The sequence below is a fragment of the Anopheles coluzzii genome, chromosome 2 (genome assembly GCF_943734685.1).
Source record: "Anopheles coluzzii chromosome 2, AcolN3, whole genome shotgun sequence".
NCBI lineage: Eukaryota > Metazoa > Arthropoda > Insecta > Diptera > Culicidae > Anopheles > Anopheles coluzzii.
The window spans coordinates 124,360,140-124,380,351 of NC_064670.1; the positions used below are offsets into that span (position 1 = coordinate 124,360,140).

At 47.6% G+C, this 20,212-nt stretch overlaps 2 protein-coding genes across 15 annotated transcripts; one reads left to right on the forward strand and one right to left on the reverse strand.

The window, feature by feature from the left end:
• Positions 1 to 195: 195 nt before the first annotated feature.
• LOC120948202 (Golgi-associated plant pathogenesis-related protein 1-like) lies at positions 196 to 2,977 on the reverse strand. Of its 5 annotated transcripts, none has more exons than XM_049606706.1 (5): positions 2,741 to 2,977; positions 1,959 to 2,247; positions 816 to 899; positions 630 to 747; positions 196 to 556 (listed from the first exon to the last, which is right to left on the reverse strand). In XM_049606706.1, the coding sequence occupies exons 3-5, from the start codon at positions 818 to 820 to the stop codon at positions 236 to 238; spliced, it is 444 nt and encodes a 147-aa protein (XP_049462663.1). In that variant the 5' UTR covers positions 821 to 899; positions 1,959 to 2,247; positions 2,741 to 2,977; the 3' UTR covers positions 196 to 235. The 5 variants fall into 5 exon arrangements, with proteins under 5 accessions (XP_049462663.1, XP_040220237.2, XP_049462662.1 ...); XM_040364303.2 differs by having other exon boundaries at positions 2,314 to 2,977; XM_049606705.1 differs by lacking the exons at positions 1,959 to 2,247; positions 2,741 to 2,977 and adding an exon at positions 1,380 to 1,550.
• Positions 1,703 to 20,152, forward strand: LOC120948192 (uncharacterized). Of its 10 annotated transcripts, none has more exons than XM_049606702.1 (6): positions 5,778 to 5,987; positions 10,576 to 10,768; positions 16,918 to 17,050; positions 17,845 to 18,686; positions 18,747 to 19,067; positions 19,146 to 20,152. In XM_049606702.1, the coding sequence occupies exons 2-6, from the start codon at positions 10,731 to 10,733 to the stop codon at positions 19,519 to 19,521; spliced, it is 1,710 nt and encodes a 569-aa protein (XP_049462659.1). In that variant the 5' UTR covers positions 5,778 to 5,987; positions 10,576 to 10,730; the 3' UTR covers positions 19,522 to 20,152. The 10 variants fall into 10 exon arrangements, with proteins under 10 accessions (XP_040220224.2, XP_049462661.1, XP_049462659.1 ...); XM_040364287.2 differs by having other exon boundaries at positions 5,778 to 5,933; XM_040364286.2 differs by having other exon boundaries at positions 5,778 to 5,927.
• Positions 20,153 to 20,212: the final 60 nt, after the last annotated feature.

A 20,212-nucleotide genomic window follows, 5' to 3' on the forward strand; every position in this document is an offset into this window, starting at 1 on the left:
CTGGGAGTATCTGAACCATATAAATTGTGATATCGTTTCCGGCTTTCTTATCAACAAGCGACCTGTTATCACTGGGCCGATCAACAGGTGAAAGAGGGGAAATAGAGATAGAGTCGTATGGGCATTGTTTGATGGGTCCTACAGATTAGGGATGAATCATGGACACTGATTTTTAGCTTGGCAGACTGAATAACTGGCTTTTATTTCCCATCGAACATCTGCTTCCGCCTGCGCCTCACGAACGGGTTACATTGGCCGGATACTCGTTGCCAAAGTTGCCCGGAGGATCGTAATTGCAGACGACGTACACATTCTTTCCCTGCACAGCAACGCCAACGCCCAGTCTGCGCGACTTCTTCCATACCACCTGCGTGAAGTGGCCAACCTGCATGAAGTTTGACGGCTGAGCAGCGCCAAATCTGTAGTAACTGATCTCGTTGTACCACGAGTCAACTGGCTCCTGGGCAGTGATATTGGTTTTGCCGAAACATGCGTACAGGTTCTCGCCGTACTTGTTGTTGGTGCGATGCTGCATAACATTTCTGCTTGCCAGGTACTAGAACACAGGTCAGGAATCAGGTTGAGATAGATAAACGGAGAAGTATGTACAGAGGGTGTATACTACTTACGTTTGCCCACTGCTGAGCATACTGGCATATGGCCGCGTCAAGCACTAATGGCTGTGCCGAATGTCTCGCTCGATACACATTGTGACGCTCAAGAACTTCGGTTTGGAACGTGGTGAAACTGCACCGGGACGGGAGAAGTTAGTTAAATGGGAATGTTGCGTTGAGCTGAGTCTCGTCGATACCTACCTCATTGTTGGAACTGCTTGCGACTAGACTTTGGGTGCTGCGATATGAGGATACTGCTTCTTTATATAGTGCACTGATACTGTTCTGTAGACAGATAAAAGTGTGTTGGGTTCATTAAATTCAAGTGTAAATTGCATAAACAATTCTGCGAAATCTTTGGCGCTTATAATATCTATATCGAATCAGTTACTTTGTATCAATTTTGAAGACATTTATCATACTGCTATCATTACAGCTAATCCGTTGTTTAAAGGAAATCCCACACCCTTGTTGCACCAATAAATTAAACGGTTTCCAGGAATCTGTTTTGATGATAAAACTGAACGCTCTTTCATTTCTTTGCTACTTCTTTAACCTTTGACCCCATTTGGCTTGCTGCAAGCGAAGGTTACACGTTTGACAGTGACGATAAATTAAAAACCAATCAACAATTGCTGCACTCGTTGGCTCGTGTTGGCTGCAATTGCAATTAATTGAAAAATGCTTTCAACTGTGCAAAAGGCAACAATATATTAACGATCATCACAGTAAACGCGCTGGATGGATAATGACCGCTACACTTACTCTTTCTCTCTCTCTCTCTCTCTCTCTCTCTCTCTCTCTCTCTTTCTAGAATTGTGTCACTATCACTATTTGCGGCACATAAGCTACACCCGAACTATCTGCGGTTTTTTTGCAAACACTCCGATCCAAGTGACCACTGCCAACTGCCTTGGGCAGGAAGTAATGATAAATTGCATTGTATGCGTGCGTGTGCGTTTTTACACCAACACCATGCGACACGAGATTGCAATAGTGACTCACTGATAGTGACCCGATTTTTCAATTGGCTCCACTGACCAAGTGCTCAGTTTAGTTTCCTCCGTTGCATCAATTGGCATAGTGCGCATTTCGCTCCCTGTGCCTTCTTCAGTGGAAAGTTCTTGCTCATTCTTGCTTGCAAAGTGTCAGTTCTCCTGCCCAAGGGGCATCACATCTCGAAAGGGTCGAAAGAAATGGTGCAAACTAATAAAAGCGGGTGAGTTGTGTCTCATTGTTTAGTTTACATTACAGGTCATTATAGGAGAGATTAGATTAGAGAGCAATCGATTGTATAAAATGTATTGACGTAGAAATTGTTTATTTGAATTATGTAAATATTACCGCATGATCGACAACACTGCATAGACGGATGGACAGTTGGTGCGCCATATTTTGTGAGTGGATGTTCCGTTCGTGGATTTAATTTGCCCCGGTTCCCATGGTCCCATATATTGCGATGATCATGACCCTGACCATGTGTGTACTTCCCTCTGTTTTCTGTTGTGTGTAGTTCGGGTTACTAGATTGCTTTCCGTGTGGGGAGAGCCGGGCAGTGGCCAAAATTGAATGGCATCCGATGGTTCGTACATGGTTGTTGCCACACGTTGGTGGGTGTGCACGGGCCGTATATCTGTCAAGAGAGGCGCAAAAGATAAGTTTATGAAATTGTAAAGTATCATGAAAGGGAAAGGTCTACCGGGGACTAGAACCGCCCACCGCCCAGTAGCAGAGTTGGCAACTTTTGGTCATCTGTTTACGATTCCGTAGATTGCTCGGGTCGGTTCCACACACTTTATAACCACATTTTACTGCCTTTTCGATAGGTTAAAGCGATGGGTGTAACAATTGGCTGCAGAAGGACGAGTCGTTTAACGTGTTTGCGAGAATGAGAGAATGTCCCATTGGTTGTAGCAAACAAAGGCCGATCGTTTCTTATCGCTTATGTAAATAAACACGACAGCGCGTCGGGTAATTATCTTCCCGGTGCATTCGGTGCATCGGAAACGTAATTATCACTTTTTCCCGGAAATTGTGCATTGGAACGCACGACGCCAGTCACGCACGCATGCAATCGGGTGGTGGTCACACGAATCACGCACACTTTCCGGGAGTCGTACACTGACCTTTCTCGCTTTGGGTGGATTGAATCGGATCGGACAACAATCGAACACCACTGCCATGGTCGCACGTGACCGAACGATTCCGTCCCCTTGGATCGATCGATCGATATCAAAAGAGGATGGGTGGATGACTGTGCTGGATTGTTTGGCTTGGGGCGGTGGTTGGCCACTTAAAGACGCTGTTACATTCAAGATCAAAACATTCCAAACAGTTTTGCTGCTCTATCGCTGGGCCACAGACCAACCAGTCTCAAGAGGCCAGCCGAGCTAATCGTTTGTTAATCACGAGTCGCATCAGCATATCGGAATCTGATGCTCGCTTCAAGTGGTTCAGGCTGGAGAGTGTTTGCTTGAACGGTGGAAAATCGAACCATCGAGCTCGCTTATTAATTGTGTGTGTTTGCCAAAGTGTTTGCAAGGTAATGGAGGGTTGAGTTTTGGAGAGAGTGCGCTTTAAGTGTGTGTTTTTGCCGGCTTGATTTGGTAAGTGATATGTGTCGAATATACATTTTATTGTGCAATTGTCTATGACCGTGTAAATTAAGTGAAAGAGTTTATTAATCGCAATCGAAAAAAGTATTGCTGATTATACAGATAAATGGAACCGTTGCAACGTATGGTGCAACAAATGCAATAAACGCTGATTTGGCGACGTTGTTCGGGACCGTTGTTGCTGCCCTAAATGCTTATGCTCATCCCTTTTATATGAAAAACAGGGAGCGAAATAAATACTTTTCTTTGCACACACATTCGTTATGCAAATTCAGCAGTTGAGAGGCGTTTGGTTTTGTCGCTTTCCTAACACAAACACACACACACACACACGAGTGGTGCAACGATGCAGAGACACGGTTCGATCGAACCTTTTCATATGCACCTTTCCTTTTGGCACCGGTTCAATCCGCGCAATTTATGCAGCTTCGAACAATGACCTGTCTTCGAAGCATAACAAAAACCACCAACCAAAGACTATCTGTCCTTTTTTGTGTGTGTATTTTTTCGCTTGCCTGCCTTTTTTGCTCCCCCTTGGGAAGGCATAAAGCTGTAACAAATGGGTGCCCGGGAAAACGCCACAGCGCCACCGTGTCCGGGATTCCGCAGCCAATAAACAACAGGCCGCGTTTGACAGGTTTTTGGCACCCTTTGCACAAAACGCTCGATGTTGGTTTGGGAATGACACGAAGGATGCGCAAGGTTTGCGGATACACTGGACCGCCGGTCACGTGCGTCGAAGGGAGATGGCAGCATCAATGCGGATGCGTAAAGTGGGCGCGTGTACTACAATGAGTTTGTAAAACCCTGATGGAAGGGAACAGTGTGTGTCTTTCTTTGTGTGTGTCTGTATTTGTGTTGGTGTGATGGTGCTGTTCATTCATATTCAATATAAATAAAGGATGAGGTGCAATGGTTTGCTGCCTGCTCCCTGCCTTAAGGACGTTTAACTGCGGAAGGGCATTTCATCGAGCAGCATGCATGCAGCATACAGAAAATCGATATTGCACTATTGTACCTTTGTAGAGGGATTTTGGATGCCGGGGGGAGGAAACAACTGATTCGTTCGAATCAAATGATAAACAAAGTCCGATGCATCGAATGTTTTACGCGGCACCAAGCGTCCGCTTTGAGGTTTCGCCCCCTGTTCGCTGCACATCACGTGCTACCGCGGGGCGGGAAAGCGGGAGAACTGAAGCATAACTCTGCGCATTTGTTTGATGTAAACCAGTAACAACACCGGCAGGGGAAGGTAATTTATCCAGCCTTTTTTATCTCTAAACAAACGGACGGTTGTGCGGCAAAAAAGGCGGCAAATTGAAAACAAACCGCCGCCTGCTGCTGCTGCTGCTGTTGCTGCTCCCGGGATGCGTTATCGGCGTGCTATGCGTAACCTTGATCTTAGTCGCCGGCCGGAGCGAGAGAGAGAGTTGAGCGCCCAAGAGAGCCGATATGAAGCCGCTGTGAGTGTCGCTGGGGGAGCCGGTGAGTGTGTGCGCTGGAGCTCACGCGCGTATCGCGTTGTACTCGGTATACAGTGTGGCGTTCAACAACAGCTGTAAATATGAGGGTGGGTTCATCTAATGATGTAATGCTGATAAAATAATCTGAATCTGGTGATAAGTTTTTATCAGCTTATATGAGATTACAGTTATAACAGTATTTTTGTAATTAGTGCAAATAACATTTGTAGGATCGCCTGCATGTCACCGTTTGGGGATTAAACAACAAACCTTTAGGAAAGCTTGTATCATGTCAAACATTATTATTTAGTTAAATGGGAGGAATGAAGGGTGCAGTGTTCTTTAGGTCAGTCCCGTAGTACAGTCGTTAACTCGCACGCTTTAAGAACACACTGGCCATGCATTCAAACTTCATACGGACCGAGCCCTCTTAAGGATTGTCTATCCTACTATGAGTACACCAACAAGCCACATATTATATAAAGTGTATTAGTGTCTTTGGCAAGTCTAACCGTGAGGCCAGACGAGGTGAAATATACAGCAAAATGAACTATTTGACAGGTAAAGCTAAAGGGATGGGGTGGATACAACATCTGCTTTCGAGAATCACTTAAAAAGATTATCTTCTTAAGATTATAACATTTACAAATGGAAAGAAATGATGAACTATTGACTGAAAATTAATGAAATACTTGATATTGAAGTTTTTCAATGGATTTAGTTGCGTTATTTGTTTAAATTGCACATCAGCTGGTTGCTGTGATGCGTTATCTGATCGATATTTCACCTGTCAAATAGTTCATAGTTCGCTGTATATTTCACCTCGTCTGGCCTTGCGGTAATCCAACAACGACTGTTGCGTCAAATAAGAACATGAAAAAGATGTTTTAATATTTAATAAACGTAACTATTTATAGTAATATACCCTTAGTCGGGAGCCTTTCAATGAAGCCGGTAGACCAATGAGGCTGGAAGAGAATGGTATAATTTTCGCCTCACAAAACGCGTTTGCGCATGGCGCGCCCTACAGTGTATTCCGCAGCTCCAGCGCCGGGAGCTGGAGTGCCGGCCATGCATGCTCAAACCGTTCTCATCAGTTCTCGTCGAGCGCTCGGTGTTTTCGGTTTCGTTGCAGCAATTGCGGCGTCCTGTGGTTAGGGTGTTTAGGGAAAAAGTAAATTTTCCACCGTAGGCGCGCGTGGACCGCTTTTCGCGTTAGCGTGCTTTGCGTAGGTGTATGTGTGTGTGTGTGTTCCTCCGACATTTTCACCCCAAAGCCGAAGCCTGGGAGTCAGGTACAGCGGCATTTGGCGTTGTTTTGCGTCCATCCGACGATGCTTGCAGTCGAAGGCAGTGCGTGTAAATAATGGATTTGTTGCGAATTTGAACGTGGCCAAACATTGGTGGTGATGGTGGTGGCTGCCTCTAAATTATCGAAGTGAATCATCGTTCTATCGTAGGATGGGGTAGAAAGTGAAAAGAAGTGAAACAATTTTCGAAAAAAAAACACGCACACAAACACGTGCTGTGTTGTTGTGATAGAAACATTTTAGCCAAACGGGGCATGTCGTTAAGTAAGGAAAGGAACGATTCGCGATTCGTGTGGATGCATTTGTCTGGCAATCGTTCGTTGGCGGCTGAAAGGCGGAAGTTAGAATGGAGATAGGGAGGAGGTTGCGTTAGAACACTCATGTGTATCATGTGGCGAGAAATTAGACCTCCCCCCTGTGCGAGGAAGTGTGTTTCCTTTCTAGCGTGTGTTAAGACAGCGGTGGAATAGTGTTTGTTTATACATCAACTTTGGGATGGTGAAGGAATTCTCGAATCGCCGGAGGGCTGGAACGGTGCCGTAATAACCCCAACCAAGACAAGAAGTTTCTGCAAACTTCTGCAGTTCTGCTCCCATTTTGCTTGGGGGCCTTCTTGACCTTTTCCGAAGGCGTCGTTAGTTGACGAAGGCGAGAAGCGAGCGGCTTATGAAATATGAACCGACCAGGCGGGGAGTAATCGATCGCTTACTTACGCGCCAGGGAAAGTGTGTGGCGCGGGAAATTGTGGCTGGTCAAACGATCGATTGATTTGCTTCCGGTCAGCGGGAGGACGTTCTTTCCCCCATTAGTAGTCGGATTTAGCCCGACCGCTGTGTTGTAGCCACGGTCGCATCGTCGCAAGGTCAATCGGCTCATTACCTTTGCAGCACAAATACGGGAAACGGCCACCAACAACCAACAGCCAGCAGTAGCACCCCAAAACATTGACTATAACGACCCTTTAATTCTCGTCCCTCTCTCTCTCTCTCGTTCTGTCTTTCTGTATGCAAAACCTTCGCATACATTAGCGCACGCCGAAGGTTCGGCAGATGAAAGTCATGAAAATGTCACACAAACGGCGTTTGTGGACAGGCCGCAGTCGGACAAATATAACATAAATAATTGACAGATTGGAACTGCGGGAGAAGGATGAGATGAGTTTTAGTTTTGTTTTCTGAGGCCATTTTACGATTCATTGTGTTTTTGATCGAGCAAAAGGGGAAGGGTGTATGGAGGCAGGGAACAAACTATTGTGTGTTTGCGATAAACTGTGAAGCACAATGATTTCGTTGCCTTTCGGTCTCTGCACATTCATTTCAGTCTGAATGAATTTTTAATTCGTTTCGCGTCCGAATTCAAAACTGTTTGGGTTTGGGTGTTTCTCCCTCTTTACCCAGGGTGGCCTCACCCTCAACCATCTCAACCTCCCACAGCGCCCGTAACCTGTTGTGCTGTGGTTGGCTTTGATTTTGGACACGCGACATACTGCCGCTCCACTCAGCAGGCCAGGTCCAGTCCAGGTGTTAATAATAACCTGCTGCTCGGAATGTGTGTGTGCGAGCGTGTGTACGCGCGTACGCATCGCATACTTGGATCGTCTGCCCATGCTAGGAGGCCTATTTTGGGGTGACGATTTGCGATGAACACTTTCCCGGAAGTAATGTGCGGCACTCGGGAGACTCCACATATTTATAAACGACTCCGTGGCGTGCGAAATAGAACCACGTTTGCCGTTTGATTAATTTGGTTGTCACATTGCAATCGGGAGGTTGAATGTATAGGAGGAGTACTGGAGCAGATTGGCTTTTTGGGGTAAGAGTTGGCTGCTAATCGGCCCACGCAAAACGCTTGTGGTTGATTTATTGGAAATCTATTTTGAAGCGTGGAGTTGGAAATTTTGGGAGGGAGCAAAAAAGTCCCCCTCTTCCCAACAACTGTCTCGCCGCAACAGAACAGAAGCCGGAAAAGTCATTTGGACAATTTTTGCTTCCCTTGTTCGGTGTGGAATGAGGCTCACGGCACCGGCAAAAAAAAACCTTCCCAATCAATAATACCAAACCTCCAGCAGGAAGCGCAATTCCCGCTTAGCCTCCAAAATTGAAACCCTCGAGATTGTCGTTCGTCGTCTTCCTTTTTTTGCCGGTTCGTTCCCTCTGTCTCCCGGGGACGCCGGGACGATGTGCTAAATCACCCTTCGGAAATCCTTCTCAGCAATTGCTGTGTACAAACGCAGCCAAAATAGAAGGAGGGAGACAAGACAGACGTTCGGAGCCGTTGAAACTCTGCTTCCACGTCATCTTGTAGGTTTTCGTACGGTTGCCTTGGCGACGGAAGCGAAGGTACGGCCAAAGATGGCGGTTTGCCAACAGGGCGAAACGATGGTATCTTCAGCGCATTTTCCTTCGCTTTAATTTTATTCCACATCATCCTGCGGGCATGTCCTGTACGTGAGAGAGAGTGTGTGTGTAAGAGAGCACGTTGTCTGCTGCTGGAGTTAAGAAAAGCCTACAGAAAAGTGAAATTACCGGCAGTGAGTGACTGTGTGTGTGTGGGCGCGCGCTTCCTGTCTTGTAGAGGCAACCGGAACGAAGCTAACGAACGGAAGAGTGGCCCAAAATTGGGTTTCCATCATATCCATCGCCGGTGCTGCTGGTTGGATGAATATGAAACGTTCCACTCAAACGCTGGAAGTTGAAAAGTTCCTGCTGCTTCCGTACGTCATCACGTCATGGCGCTGTGTGCATTCTTCAAAGTTTGAATATTTCATGAACTGATGGGACGTTGAAATCAAGCGAAATCGGACGCGCCACACTGGCTATGGATGACGTCAAATTCACTCTCCAGCGGAAAGTGCAAACTTTCCTTACATTGCTTGCGCTTGTTTTGAATGGCTGGAAAATTCTCATTACAACGCTTTGAATAGAACAACCGGCTTATGAGGAACCCGCGCTTCCTTCGATTTGACCTAGTTGTGATTGTTGTTTACAGAGTGCCTTTTGAAAACTGAGCGACAGAGCAGCCATTGAACGAAGGTACTAGATTATTAAAACATCGAAATGATTCATCCGGTGGAGGTTCTCTTATCGTGCGCAATCACATACACACACACACACGCAAAAAGATACGCCGCCGAGATGAGAACAAACATCATGACGAGGGCGAGTGTAACCTGTGCCACAGGTTCCTCGGACACAGTAGTGCCTCGGCATCGAGATGATGGCGGTCGAGGGCTGTCTATCTGCATGCGAACCAATATTTGCAGTAGAGATTGAATTGAACAAACACACACATACACACACACACACACACACACACACACACACACACACACACACACACAGACACAGTGTGCGGAAGATGTTAGAAAACAGAGAAGTTATTTGCATGGCTGCTTTAAAGAAATGGCCACACACACTCGCTGTCGAACCGTAAAGTCTCTCCATTCCACCGGGGAATTAACACCGCCGCCTGCCAAGAGTGGATGATCAGCAGATGATAATAAATATGTTAATATTTGAGAACATAAAAACAGTGCGCAGCGCAGCGCCGTGACACTTCTTCTGCCTTCTGCCTTCTGGTGTCAACAGCCGGAATGTAACCGGAATCACTCTTCGGTTGAGGTTGGGTTGGGTGGGTTGGCTGGCGAGTGCTTGCTGATTTATGCTCTGGAAGGCTCCGAAGCTTTGCCGTTTGCGCGTTTGCCGGTTAATTGATCGCATCGGTCGCTGAGGGAGGGGTTGAGCGACGAATTGGAAGTTCATCTCGCCACTGTTTCTGTTTCATTTTATGGTTCGTGAAATTTTAATGCTTAACCTCGCCTTCGCCACTTCAGGAGGGAAGCAGTGTCACGCTCTCCGAGCTACTTACCGAGTCAACCCACACATCCTTTGCAAGCGACAAATTGGTTTGGACGTCCGAGCATGAGCATTGGTCGAGTCGAATGTCGCTTTTGTTTAATCTCCCCCAAAAAAAAAACGGCTGAGCGCTGTGGAAGCGTTACAATTTCAAGATTACGCTGCAAGAAGTCTTGGGACATTCCCTTGCAAACTGTTTGTGCAACAGTGCAGCGTTTTGTTTAAACAGACGTTCAAGCGTTGTTGTTGTGGCTTGACGATGGCGTCTCGAAGTCGTCGCCCTGGGGATTCGCACCCCTCCCCCTACGATGGGGTGGGTTTGTGGTGCGCTTAATGGTGGTATACGCGACCGCATCGCTTATCGCACCACAATCGGCGATCATCGTGATCAATGCAATCGATCTCTCGAGCCCTCGAGTTGGTGTCGGCCGTGTGATTTCAGCTGCGTCAGCTCTGTACCAAGCCACCATACAATGGGGTTGACTTGAAGTACGGGCTCCTCCCGTAACTCACCTGTAAGTGGGGGGAATAGGGGGCCTTTGCGAATGCCGCAAAACAGGTTGTTAAAAACACGTGCTCGGAATGGCAAGTTTAGGGACGATCGTTCGGTATCGTACATTCCCTTCCCTTCCTGTGCCGTGAGTTGTGAAAGAAATCGTGACCGTTTGCCCAGACAAATGCATCTCATCGTTGTTTCTCCCCCCACACACACAAACAAGACCATATGGATAGGAAGAACCGAGTGGCAGTGGAAGTACAAATTTTAGTGAAAACGGTGACTATCGTAAACAAAGAACGGTGTTAGTGGCGAGGAACAGATCGTGTGTGTTGTGCTGCGTTTACGGATACGGGCGGAAATTGCCTTCCGGGCAGGATGGAGGTGTGCTGCTTAAAAATGGCATCCAGATGCAGGTAAATATACGGCAAAACGGACGCAACCCAACCCGGAGAAGTTGTGTGAAATGTAGAAGGTGTTCGCGATGATGATAACTTACTTATCCGCTACTTGCCTGCACAGGAATAGAAATGTGTGAAACACTGCCACCTAGTGTCTTTACTCCCCTCTAACGATTCCAGCTGGATAAATAAGTGAAGACAAATACACACACGCACACCCCTCGGAGCACTGGGTGGGGAGCTATAAGCTCAAAATTATCTGCAAACGTTACGAGAACACTGCAGTAAACGTGGCAGCGGACGTAAACAGACCCTGTCCGAGGGGGAGGCAGCAGAATTACAATTTTGGGACAAATTTTGGATGTCCAAGGGCATAAAAGATTACAATTGTAGGGGAGCGCGTGGACCATAAACATGGACGTTTTTTTGTGGGGGGAATGAGCAAAAGCATCTGGAACTTGTTTTGGCAAACACAGCCACATTGTAAAAATATAGTTTTAACAGTCAGGAAGCGAAACGAGAACGATCATTTACGCGCGTGTCATCATCATCGTCATGTTGATCTAGCGCCGTTTTTGGAACGGAGTAATGAAAATGAAACCCCTCCGCCCGGTTAGCACAATGGCCCAGTTTCGTGCTTGTCGATACGATCGGGCGACATTGTGGAGCGAGAGACGTCCGCGAGGGCACATCGCTGAAAACCCCTATTCAGACAGACAGTGCGTTCTATTATTCTGGCGCAAACCCCTCCGTCTCCCTGATCACTATCACGATTTACGGTGGCAACCACATGCAGCAGCAGATGATCGGTTACGATCGGTCGCGTAAATGCATCATGCGCGCCATACTGTCCTGCTGCGTACGCGTCATCTGGTAAAAGGGGCGGTAGCAGATGAGCAATTTATCACATCACAATTAGTGCGGGTTTGCAGTTCGGGAGGTGGGATTGGGGTGAGCTGCGCAAAACCATGCTGCCATTCAAGCGTAAGGGGAGGAAGCTGCGCACTTGGTGGCGTACAATAATTCATCCATTGCCGGAGAGGTGCAATTACGCGCGATGGGAAAAAAAAACTAGTCGTTGGGGGAAGGGAGGGAAGCTATTATTATTATTTAGTCGCCATTATTAGTCAATCGAACGACGACGTGGCCATTGTAAAGGGATGGTGGGGGTCAATTGGGGAGGTTTTTGTTGTTGTTGTTGAGGGGAAAAGATTTTTCATTTCCGCTCGTTATGCACAAAATAATAGACCACGGGATGATAGTTGGCTGAAGGTTTCGGACGATCCCACGGGGGTGCAGATAATGCTGGAATGATCGCAACAAATGGCATTGAGTTTGGGGCTGCTGCTGCAGTATAATAGACCGAGCGTCAATGTTTGTCAAATGGCAATATTTAGATTGATCTCTTCAGAGCGACCCATAAAGATGAGGTATTTGGCTGCACTGTTTTTTGGCTTTTAAAGTGCACGAGAAAACAAGCTAATTGGTTTTAGTGCACGGATTTTTTGCAACAATTGAGACATAAATTTCGAGCGAAGAACCCTACTGCCGGGGGGTGGGAAAGATTCGCTAATGTGCGAACTGTTTCCGTGTGTCGGATGGGAAAGTAAAGTTTGCCACCTTTCGTCAATGGTGTTAATTCGGATGCGCCACGAGTTGCGCCGTTTTCCACGGTGGACGGTTGTGGACGGAATTTATCGCTTTCACGGACATTATTGAATCATGACAGCTTGGAGTGGCGAGGGGGGAGGTCAATTAATAAACCTCTTCATTACATCAATCTTTATAAAGCGACGCCGAACGTTTTGTTACGTCCGATACAGTCGATTGATAACGTCAGCACAGCCGACCGTGGTGCCGTGACCAGGAAAGCTCATTTATCAAAAGCTGTTTCAATCGTTCGTTGCGCTTCGTTGTGAACGAGAACGAGACGATCGTCAGAAAATGACATGAAACCAAAATAAACAGCAAAAACAGTTGCAAGAAAATCGTCTGTACTGCAAACGACATCATCGCCATGGTATGGTTGATGGTGGTTGGAACGTGATAAAGTGTGCAAAGAACGCTAACAGACGCGGGTCGCTCGAAGGCTCACGAAGGAAACGAGCAATTCATTACTTCCCCCACCCCCCCTCTCCCCAAAAAAGAGCCAAAAGAAACACAAAAATAATGGAGGAATGTGGGCCGGTATTTCGCCAACATTGTCATCGGTTACTTTGTTTGTGTTGACAGACAGTGCGGGAGCTCCCGCACGACGGACGGCAGCAAACGTCGGATGTGCCTGTCAGGCTCCGTTTGGGGGTAAGGATGTTGTTTGTTTGTTTGTGTATCTTTCGTTACAGTAGGCCATGCTGTTTTGTCATTGGCAGTGTGTCCTTTATTATTACCCTATCGCGGTAATAATGTGGGCCCCAAATATCAATTGACAAGCTTTCCGTGTGCAATCGTTTGGCTCGAGTCGTTAAAAAGCGAAGCGATTCATAGCAGCTTGGTTTGATTTCTGTTTATTTAATGGGAAGTGCTAAAAAGTGGTCACTTTGAGGGGGTTGCGATGCGGGTGAGACTGCCAGCTTGTAGTTTTTGACGTCTTGATTTTGTGTTTCCCAGCCCAGCCTGTCCATTTGGTGCGGAAATGTTTCGTGTACTCTCTCACGCTACGCTAACGGTGGGAAAATCTTACCGCTCGTAGTAGCATTTTCACGACCCCTTCCCCCCCCTCCCACTCATCACTCTACCTTGCACTGTGCCTTGCGGTAATGGCAAAGTACAAAGTGTGACCTTGACATTCGTAGACCACCAACCTAGATGAAGGGTGCAGTGTGTACCATGTTACCGTGCCGTCCATCATCACGAATGCATGCGGGTTGTTGTCATGGAAAGGTTGTTAAAACTGGCTGCTCGCTCGGCCCCTATTCCTCATCACAGTAAGCACAGGCACGGTGGAGCATGGAGTGAGAATTACCTGGAAAATGGTAATATGTTCGGAATGGAGAAGTTTGGGCTCAGATAAACATCGTATGTAAAACGTGGTTTAAAGTTGAACAATACGATACACCAGGCCCTGTGGCTTCCGGTGATGCATATTTGCATTTTCAATTTCCACCATTGCCCCTTTTGATGCATTCTGTGAGGGTGACATTGTGAGTGCATTGGGAGGACGCCGCCACACATCACCAAACAAAACAAAACAAAAACATAACTCAAAACACAGTTAGAAGCAGCGTTTTAGATTACGATTGTTATTTCTGTTCAACATGCACGGCCTGGGACAACGGTGACGGGGTGCAACGTGTGCCACTAATGGGGTTGAAAAGGTGAAAAGAACCGCAATTAAAACTTGGGGTTTTTGCGCCGCGCTAGCTCTGTTTTTGCGTATGTGTGGGGAGGTGCAAGTGCAAGATGACGTTATGTTTGGTTTTGTTAATTTTAATTACGTTCCACGGAACTTGGTAGAAGCTGAATCCACAATATGGGAGCATTTTATTGGCAGTAGTTGTATGTATTTCGGCAACTGAGAGTAATGTTTGGTACGCTTTATCTTATCGGTGAGTTGTGCTGCTTTTTCAGCACGATAAGAACACTCTTAGCTTGGTCCTCAGCTTTAAATGGAGAATGCAGGTTCCAAGGGCGGTGCAAACACACGAAGCAATGCTTATCTTCGATTGATAAGAATTTAATTGTACCAAAAAAGGTACTTCAATTTTCGGTCTAAAGCATCGAAATTGAACGTCATCCTTGACGCAGCCGGAACTTTGAGAAAGGCAAACAACGAGTGTGTCATGCTGGGGGAGACTAATGAACTTGATTCTCTAATCAACAGACTCTGGCACCCTTCTGCTTTCTTCAACGACTGTTGACCTCACTGTCTGGGTGCTTATCGTGCTTGCACGTCTTGTTTTATAGGTGTTAAATGAAGTGTGTCCGACTGCTTGTCGGATTATATCATCTCCGTGGTGTGGTGTGTGTGTGTGTGGATTGTCGGAAGGAAGCCATATCAGCAGCGACGGAAGCATAGACCCAGACAAGTGATACACGTTAGCTTCCTCTCTTACGACCTATGTGTGTATCGGATGCCATGTTTGGAGTGGCCACTTACTTCTGCTAATCTACTGTGTGCCCTGCCGGACAGCTGACATTCACACACGGTAATCGAATTCAATCGCGATCCAATATCGCCTCGCAACCAATTGGTGCATGCTGTCTCCAGTGTGCACCGTCTCCCCCTTCACTCTTGCGAACCAGATATGCCCCCAGAAACCCTTTGGAAACCCGTCCATCGATGCAGCGCGCCCTTCTTTCTCACACACACACACGCGCCCGGTGGTGCAAAACGTGCAATCGATTAACATGTGCATATGATTTGCACTGGTGGACATTTCCTAAAGTAAACAACCGATCAACCGATTTCGCACCATGTTGGCCGAGCCCGAGCCGATCGAGGTAGGCCGAGCGGTATCGGTGAGTGCGAAAGCGATACCATTGCACTCGCGCACTGTCGCGTAAAAGGGCATCGTCGTCGCGCGAGTGCGTTGCGCACGGTGTTAGTATACAGTTGCGTATGAATATTTAACCTCAATGTATGATGTATTAATTATGGTGCTGTTACAATTATGAGATTAATTATCGCTGGTAAAGGGGTGGGGGGAGGGTTGTTGCTGGCGGCCGAAGTGCATCTTGCCAGCCTTTGTCAACGCGTTTGGTTTCTATAGTTCTCTCTTATCTCTTTCACCTAAAACGGGGTGGCAGCTCAGCCGCCAATACAAGCACGTTCTACTCGCAACGCAACGGGGCTGTGGTGGAATGTATCGATCGATAAATATTAACGAAGCCCTTTTCCAAACTTCCCCACGGTCGGTTTGCCCTTGCCGCGATAGCCATAGCGTTTGGGTATAGGACCGAACAGCACCTTTCCGTTCGAAAAGATTGAATCGTCAGTTGGGTGAGAAAACGGCGACCGCCGCCAGACAAGACACAGGTCCGTATGTGTGGCCGGTGTGGCTGCTTGTGTGTCTGGTGAACATCCACAGCAGCAGCAGCAGCAGCACCGTTTCGTGCGTGTGCTTTCGGTGCTGGAGGAAGCTTTACATCGCGATGAGAGCATTTGTTTGCTAATTAGTGTAAGTAAATTTGTAAACGTTCAGCCCACAACGACAAGTTTGTTAAGAAGAAGAAGAAGAAACACGTGAACGGGTGGGACGAAAGGTCGCCTTCGGTGGGGGTTGTTGGTACAGCAACACGAACGGGAAGAAGTTAATTGTGATTCGTGGTGCTGGGTCACGAAGAAGCTGATGGTGAAGGTGTTAAATGTCTCGAACGTGTGGAGGTTTTGTGCGTGATGTGCTAAGAAGTGGAGTTATGCGATTTCAGCGTTTGATCCGCTTGATGATGCGATGGCTAGAACCAAAGTGATCTAATGGCTGTATTTACAAAGCATTATCAAACATTTTAAAAGTCACATTTTACACTTGTTTGTTGGTTAGAAATCCATCGCAATTTCATGTAATGTAAAGCGCAAACATCCCTGGGAACATCCCTTCATTGACATTCTGCCGTTCATTGGAATACATTTACGGAGGCGCTTCGTCACGTCCATATCCTTTTTACCCTCTTGCACACATACCCACACACATACACACACCAACGAATGGCAGCAAAACCTGTGGTTTAGACTTCATTGAGAATGTAAACATGATTTCACGCGGCCCTTTTTATGCTGCATGCGGATGAGGCACAGTGTCACGTCTTCTTGAGGGAAAACCCCCATCTGGCATCTGACTCGCTGAGCTGGGAAAACTGATTTGAGCCTTTTCCCTACCGTTCAGATCAGTGTGTGCCTTCGTCCAGCACGGTTCGTGGTGTGGAGTTGAATTCTGAAAAGCTTTGCCAAGGTTTGATTGTAATCAAAGGCGAAGGGTTCCATCCATCCATCGTGCGGTTTTGCAGTGACTTTAAGAAGATGTGGCGAACGCCCGGATTGTGCAAGTAAATCCGTTGGAGAGCATCATCTTTCTTTGATTTTTCATGCGTGAAATATTGTACTGTTCTTCTCCTTTCCTTCCTTCATTTTTTTGTTTGCTTAATCAATGTTCCAAGTGAACCGGAAATAGCGAAAGATTTTAATAATGTTTCCCGCCTCCCAAAATTCCTCTTTTTCTTCAAAACAGACCGACGCGACCCATCAAGGACATAACGCAGCTCTCCTCGGCCGGCTCGTCGCACGACTGCGGTGCCCTATCGCGGGTCGTAATGGTCAGAAAAACGGATCAGCGCGTCATCAATCACAAGGGCAGCCAGAAGGTAGGTCGGTAGCGAAGGGTCGGTGGGTCGCATCCGGCGCAAAAAGCGCCCGTGTGCAGCGTAGCGTTTATTTTGTTCTCCTTTCTCCAGGCTCGTTCGTTCTTTCGTGCCCTGGCGGAGAGGCATTAGTATAGAAGAATATTGCGGCATTTCCTTTTTCCGGTTGAATGTGTGTGCCGGCACGACGTATGAACGGAAGCGACTCTTTTGCACACATATGCTTTTTTTGCACACAAAACGTGGTGTCTTGGGCGGGCATAATAATAATGTGCTCATGAATGGTCCATATTGGAACTCCCTCGCAGAAAAACCATACGTTCTGATGGGTTTTTATTGAATTATATATTTTCTTGTAGGAGAAAAGGTCGTATGCATAAAACGCCTCATGAAACTTTTATGTGTGTAGAAGGAAATTGTACAAGGATTTGTGCTGCTTTTGCGGGAACAATAAATAAGCTTATAAATTGGCATGGCCTACTGAGTATCAGCTGGTAGCTTTTAACGACTTTCTTGTGGTTCCACAACTTCAGATTTCAAAATTGGTTCCCACCACCAAGTAGGCGAACAAAAGCTCTCCTTTGACACTGAAGGGTTTATGCTTCACTCCAAACAATCAAACTGAATGAGCAGCACAGTAAATGTCGCCACCGTTTTATGGGCATTTCATTTGGGACGATAAATTTTCACTTATCCCTGTTTCCCATTCGCTGATGGGTAGCGTGACGGAAACAAGTTTGCGCTTTTCTTCTACTAACGTTTGTTTGTTTTTTTCCCTGTTCCCTCTTTCTCTTTAGGATCCACTGTGTGAGGTCATTACGATGGAAACAATACAGACGTACAAGGGCCACAAACCGGACCGGACGGTTGTGTTTAGGGAGAAGTTTGATCTCACCGGCAACGACATGTCACGCTCGCTTTCGACCGGCAAACTGTCCGTCGGTTCGCCCCGTCTCTCGATATCGCCGCTGCGCACGATCCTGACGACGAGTGCCGAGCTGGAGAAGAGCCGTGCCGCGGCAAGTGATCGAAACAACAACAGCACCACCCCTAGCAAGGCGCCGACGAGCGAAAGCAAACGAGTCAACGGGCAGACTGTGGTTGGTTCGCTTCGGCCAAAGTCGCTCGACCGGGGCAACAACAATGCGAGCCCGCTGTTACGCCACTCCAAGAGTCCTTCCAAGAGTCCATCGATCGGGAGTTTGAGGCCTGCGGGCGGTGGCGGATCGCAATCGTCGCTCCGTGGCAGCACCCCCTCCCTGTACACCGACTTTGAGCGGGAGTGTCTGAAGGCACACAACGAGTACCGGACACGGCACGGGGTGCTGCCGCTGAAGCTGAGCAAGCGACTGTGCCGTTACGCGGAGGAGTGGGCCAAGGTGATTGCGGCCCGAGGTGTGCTGGTGCACCGGAGCAACTCGGCGTACGGGGAGAACATCTTCTGCTCGTGGAGCTCCTCCAGTACGGGAAGCAGTGCGAGCAGTGTGTGCGTGAGTGGACGAGAGCCGGTCGAGAACTGGTACAGCGAGATCGATCTGCACGTGTTCGGGAAGGAACCGGCGACGCTGAAGACGGGCCATTTCACGCAGGTCGTGTGGAAGGATAGCCGGGAGTTGGGCGTTGGTGTGGCACGCAATCGGTAAGGATTTGGCTTTTCGCTATTGGAGTGAGGCATATTGACCTTTTCTTTTTTTTGCAGTTCTGGTCAAGTGTTTGTAGTAGCAAACTATGATCCACCGGGAAATTACATCGGCAGCTTTGCCAAGAACGTTCCACCAGTGGGAGGGTTTGAAATTCCGAAGATTATCGTTGACAAACCGTCCGCCCTGAAGCAGACGTCGGTTGATGAATCGTCAGGAAAGACGACAATCTCCTCCTTGCGGCGACCTGGCACCGAAAAGCCCGAAAAGCATGTGCGCATTGTGGACGAAAATGATCCGGATCAGTTCGATGAGTTTGCGGTGGCCATGTTGAAGCATCACAACGAGTACCGGAAACGGCACGGGGCAGCCGATTTAATGTAAGTGGCTTTAGGGTTTGTTTTGGTTCTGCTGAAGAGTGTTGTTTAAAACGTTGCACCTTCTTTGATTTGTTTTAGCCTCCACAAAGAGCTGGTTCGCGATGCGCAACAGTGGGCCGAAATTTTGGCCCGGGACGACCGGTTCACCTACCGGCAGAACTCCAAGTACGGCGAGAATCTCTACTGCCTGTGGTCGTCGGACAGGAACGCGCGGCCCAGTGCGCGCGACGTTTGCCGGTCCTGGTACGAGGAGGTGAAACAGTACGCCTTCACGGTGGAGCCGCGGGCCGCCATCAAGGGCGGCCAGTTCACGCAGATGGTGTGGAAGGGCACGAAGGAGCTGGGCGTTGGGATGGGTCAAACGCGCAGCGGCAAGGTGATTGTCGTCTGTACGTACTATCCGCGCGGGAACGTGCTGGGACAGTTTCTGGGGAATGTGAGCAGGGCGCGCTAAAAGGGGAAGGGAGTGTATGGGGCTTTAACGATAACTGGGGAGGGGGGGGAAACAGACAGTACCTTTTCATCAAACACACGCGATAATCAGGGGAGAAGCCTTAATCCGAGTAGGGAAACACACACGTACACGCACATTTGCGTCCGCGCGAGCAGTCCGGTTACCATTTACTAAACTAAACGACCCAGATATTTAGCACCGTATTGCGATGAGGGATGTGCAGTTATTGAGAAGCTATTTTAAAGCCTCAAATCACCTTTTTATATACGTACACATAAGCAAGCTTTCATGCAGAGCGCAAACGGACGACGGTGACGGAGAGGCGCTTGCAAAACAAAACCGCACAAATTTAACAAATGCATCAATCCAAACGTGTTACCAGTTTCATGCGGCACATTTTACAGTATGCGCTTATTCACACACACACAAACAAAAAGTATCCGCGGGAGCTTATTTATTCGACATATGTATTCGCGTTGTTTTACTTACACCGCCCGATACCGTGGCTGATACCGATACCGTGCAATAAGGCGCATATGTCTATATGTCCTGTACCTGTAAAAAACAGTTTGTACCATTTTGTCTCAAGTTTCATCCAATAAAATACACCAATTAATTCACACACATCAAAGTAGCCGTGGGGTTCGTGTCTTGCCGCAGCGCTCAAGTCTTTCCACCGATGTTTCTTTCC

Excerpts from the sequence above, each read along its gene's own strand:
- LOC120948192 (XM_049606702.1), top strand. The coding sequence starts at position 10,731 with ATGGAGGTGTGCTGCTTAAAAATGGCATCCAGATGCAG. Across the intron at positions 17,051-17,844 it reads ATCACAAGGGCAGCCAGAAG|GATCCACTGTGTGAGGTCAT; the intron begins GTAGGTCGGTAG and ends CTTTCTCTTTAG. Across the intron at positions 19,068-19,145 it reads CACGGGGCAGCCGATTTAAT|CCTCCACAAAGAGCTGGTTC; the intron begins GTAAGTGGCTTT and ends GATTTGTTTTAG.
- LOC120948202 (XM_049606706.1), bottom strand. Across the intron at positions 557-629 it reads ATGCTCAGCAGTGGGCAAAC|TACCTGGCAAGCAGAAATGT; the intron begins GTAAGTAGTATA and ends CCTGTGTTCTAG.